This window comes from Rattus rattus, chromosome 7, assembly GCF_011064425.1.
Source record: "Rattus rattus isolate New Zealand chromosome 7, Rrattus_CSIRO_v1, whole genome shotgun sequence".
Taxonomy (NCBI): Eukaryota; Metazoa; Chordata; class Mammalia; order Rodentia; family Muridae; genus Rattus; species Rattus rattus.
Window position 1 is genome coordinate 122031101 of NC_046160.1, and position 3460 is coordinate 122034560.

Below are 3460 nucleotides of genomic sequence, written 5' to 3' on the forward strand. Positions count from 1 at the left end.
AACCTATCTACAATGTCTACCTCTCAGAAGTGAGAAACAAATTCAGCAAATAAAATAAAAAATAGAACTGGAAAATGCACGTGATGTGGCATAATTAAATTGTGTGTGAAGTAAATTCAAGGGGAGGTGAGATGGGAGTGAGACCACTCTTTTTGGAGCCCAGGGCATGAACACATTAAAAATATGTAGAAGTGCAATTATGACACATGTACTGAAATTCAGCTTACCAGTCACTCCATATTTCAAGTGAACTAATAGGAAATATGCAGAGAAAGAAGAACTAAAATACATAATAATAAAAGTAGTTCAAAGACTCTTGGGTACACATAGATCTTGACAACCTTTTGCAGTTTGTTATTTGAACATTGAAGTGCAGGTATGTCATATGACTTCAATGATAACAATGGAGGCCCAACCCTCATGAAGCAGCTGCACTCAGACCTGGAGCTGCCTCAGGAATCTCCATGTTCTTCAGTGAATAGACACATAGAACCAAATCATTCAGGAACACAGGAAATAAAAAATTGATTTGATGTACACACCAGAATGCAATTCTTGTATGCAAGTATAAAATTTATCAGATGATCATTAGTTTCTGTTAAGCAAAATACTGAAATCCGATACCAAGTTTTCCAGTACCAACATTGTAACCTGACTTATTCAGTACATTTACACATAATCTAAGACCTGTCACCTCTTGAATCCCACTATATATCATGCTGTATGTCAGGAAGTCATGCAAATAGGGTTGATTACTATTCTTAAAAGCAGACAGACCTAAACTTGCATTTCAGGCAGAAGAGCTCTGCTCAGTTTCCCAAGACTTCTTATTGATTACTCAACATGGTGTTGGAACTGAGCTTAATTTTTATTTTTGCTCTCTTAAAAGGTAAATTTTGAAAAGCAATAGATGCTGAATGTGTAGGTTGACATGAATATGAGGAACTTTGGATGTGTGTGGTAATTTTTGACTAGTATTTTCTGTACTTATAGATGTCCAGTGTGAAGTGAAGCTGGTAGAGTCTGGTGGAGGCTTGGTGCTACCTGGGGGTTCTCTGAAACTCTCTTGTGTAGCCTCCGGATTCACTTTCAGTAACTACTGGATGAGATGGGTTCGGCAGGCTCCTGGAAAGGGTCTGGAGTTTATTGGAGAGATTAAACCGGATGGCAGTAACACAAACTATGCACCATCCATGAAGAATCGATTCACAATCTCCAGAGACAATGCCAAGAGCACCCTGTATCTGCAGATGAGCAATGTGAGATCTGAGGACACTGCCACTTATTTCTGTACTAGACACACAATGAATGAACTTCAGTGTAAACCTAGACAAAAACTTCACTGTCAGGCCCTCTGAACCACCAGGGGGTGCACTGTACCCCTAGTATGCACAACACTGGTTAAGATCAGATTATAAACACATAATCGCGCACTCTTCTCAGGTATCTAAACTGCCTCTCACCTTAGTTTCTCAGAAAGGTTTTAAAAATGTTTGTTTTGGAGGAAACTATTATGATCAAACCATTTCTTATATTTCTGCTGTTATCAAAATGTAGGAGGCAGTGTCTCACATGAAGAAAATACAAAATGAGATAAATGAGTACATAAAAGTTTTAGTCTTCATCACTGAAATAACATGAGGAAGTTCATGAAGACCCCTGTGTTATAATGAGAATTAAACTATTTCCATAAGACACAACAGCAACAAAGACAACTTATACATTAAATCATCTAATTGGGCCTAACTTACAGTTTCAGTGATTCAGTCTTCTATCAACCATGATGAGAATCATGGCAACTTTCAGGCAGACATGGGGGTAATTTACAGTTCTACACTGTGATCTGAAGATATCCAGGAGGATACTCTTTTCTGCAGGAAGCCTGGAAAGTAGTCTCTTCCCCATGGGTGGGTGGTCAGCATAGGAGGAGACCAGAAGAGTTCACTAGCACAGGGACACACTTCCTACAAACAGGCTATAGTTCTTCCAATAAGGCCACACCTCCCAATAATTTCAGTTTCTATGGGCCAAGCATATTCAAAACACCACACTCTGTTTGTTTGTTCATATTTGCAATATTCTAGACAGAGTCTTTCTCAGATTTTTTTTATTTGAGTAGCACTTATCATTAATGGAAAATGCAGAGGGAGAGGGAATGATGGACCATAAACCCTAGTGAATCCTAAACCTCCATTCTTTTCCCTGGGTACTGAGAATATCACATTTCAGATATGACAGTCTCTTTTGTATTATTCATTTCTCCATAACCCTCATGACTGTACACTATTGGATTTTATATAAATTTATTTATTGAGTAAAGTCCGTGTCAACATAGAGAAAGATAATTGAAACACTGTTTCTTGTCTTTTACAGGACCTGGCGATAGAATTACACCTCTCAGAGATATAGAAATTATGACTCAGCGAACATGCTGCCCTTCATGAGAAGTTAAATCTACTCTTCAAGAAAGAATCTCTTACACAATTTAATATCTTTCCTAAGTCCATCATGGATAACATGGATATTAGGTATCACCAGAACCCTGTAAACCCAGCTCATTTCTTAAAGAGTGACAGGAATTCCAGCGTCATTTTCAAAGAAATTTCCATCACTCTGAAAAAAGCTGAGAATTTCTTAGTTAATTTCTTTGTGAAATAAAGAATATCAAAGTGATTTTAAAAATGTGAGGAGAATAATGGAAGAAGAAATAAAACAGATTAAGTTGAACTAAAAAATTGGAAAAGCAGCAGGAACATGTGTCGAGAACTGCAATATAATAAAGCACACAAGTAATTATATTCATGTATCATTTTGAAGTGAACTCATGATAAAATCCAGTAGACATTACCATCATATTTCCATAGAATCCTGAGTGTTGAGAGTTACTGTTTATAATTCATGAATTGGGAAATGACTAATTTTAGATCAATAACTTTTACCTTCTACTTAATTTAAAAATACATTATGGAATCAGATAGGTAGGCAGTTAACTTTCTGACTTACATAAAATTTTCTGGCCCACACATTAAATATATAGTGAATAAAATATTTTAAAATGTAAAACTGTACAGTCTCTCCTGTATAGCTGGGATTTATGCTTTTCCTCTATAACCTCTTTTTTCTCTGCAGCCTCTGGGAATCATAAGAACATTGCACACCATTCCAGAATTTTCTCCATTTCACACCCCATGTAACTCAGCTCAGGCAAGATTGTCTTCAGGTATCTGGATTTGCTTATTATTGCAATGTATTTAGGGTGAATCCTGTTCTCTCACACACAGAAATGCATTTCCATCATCTCAATACCACATCATAGTGTTTCCATAAATTTTCATTTTCTTTACCCATTCCTTCTTCTGTAAACAAGGTGATTTGCTTCTTTACGGTTTTTTTGCAAGTTTGATCATTTTGTAAATATATAACATGTGTTTTGATTATATTATCTGTCATTCCTCCCAGT

General features: G+C 36.4%; 1 gene segment (V, D, J or C); it reads left to right on the top strand.

The window, feature by feature from the left end:
- Window positions 1-843: 843 nt before the first annotated feature.
- LOC116906241 lies at window positions 844-1358 on the top strand. The segment is given in 2 exon segments: window positions 844-889; window positions 994-1358. Coding segments are annotated over 2 exon segments (411 nt in total).
- Window positions 1359-3460: the final 2102 nt, after the last annotated feature.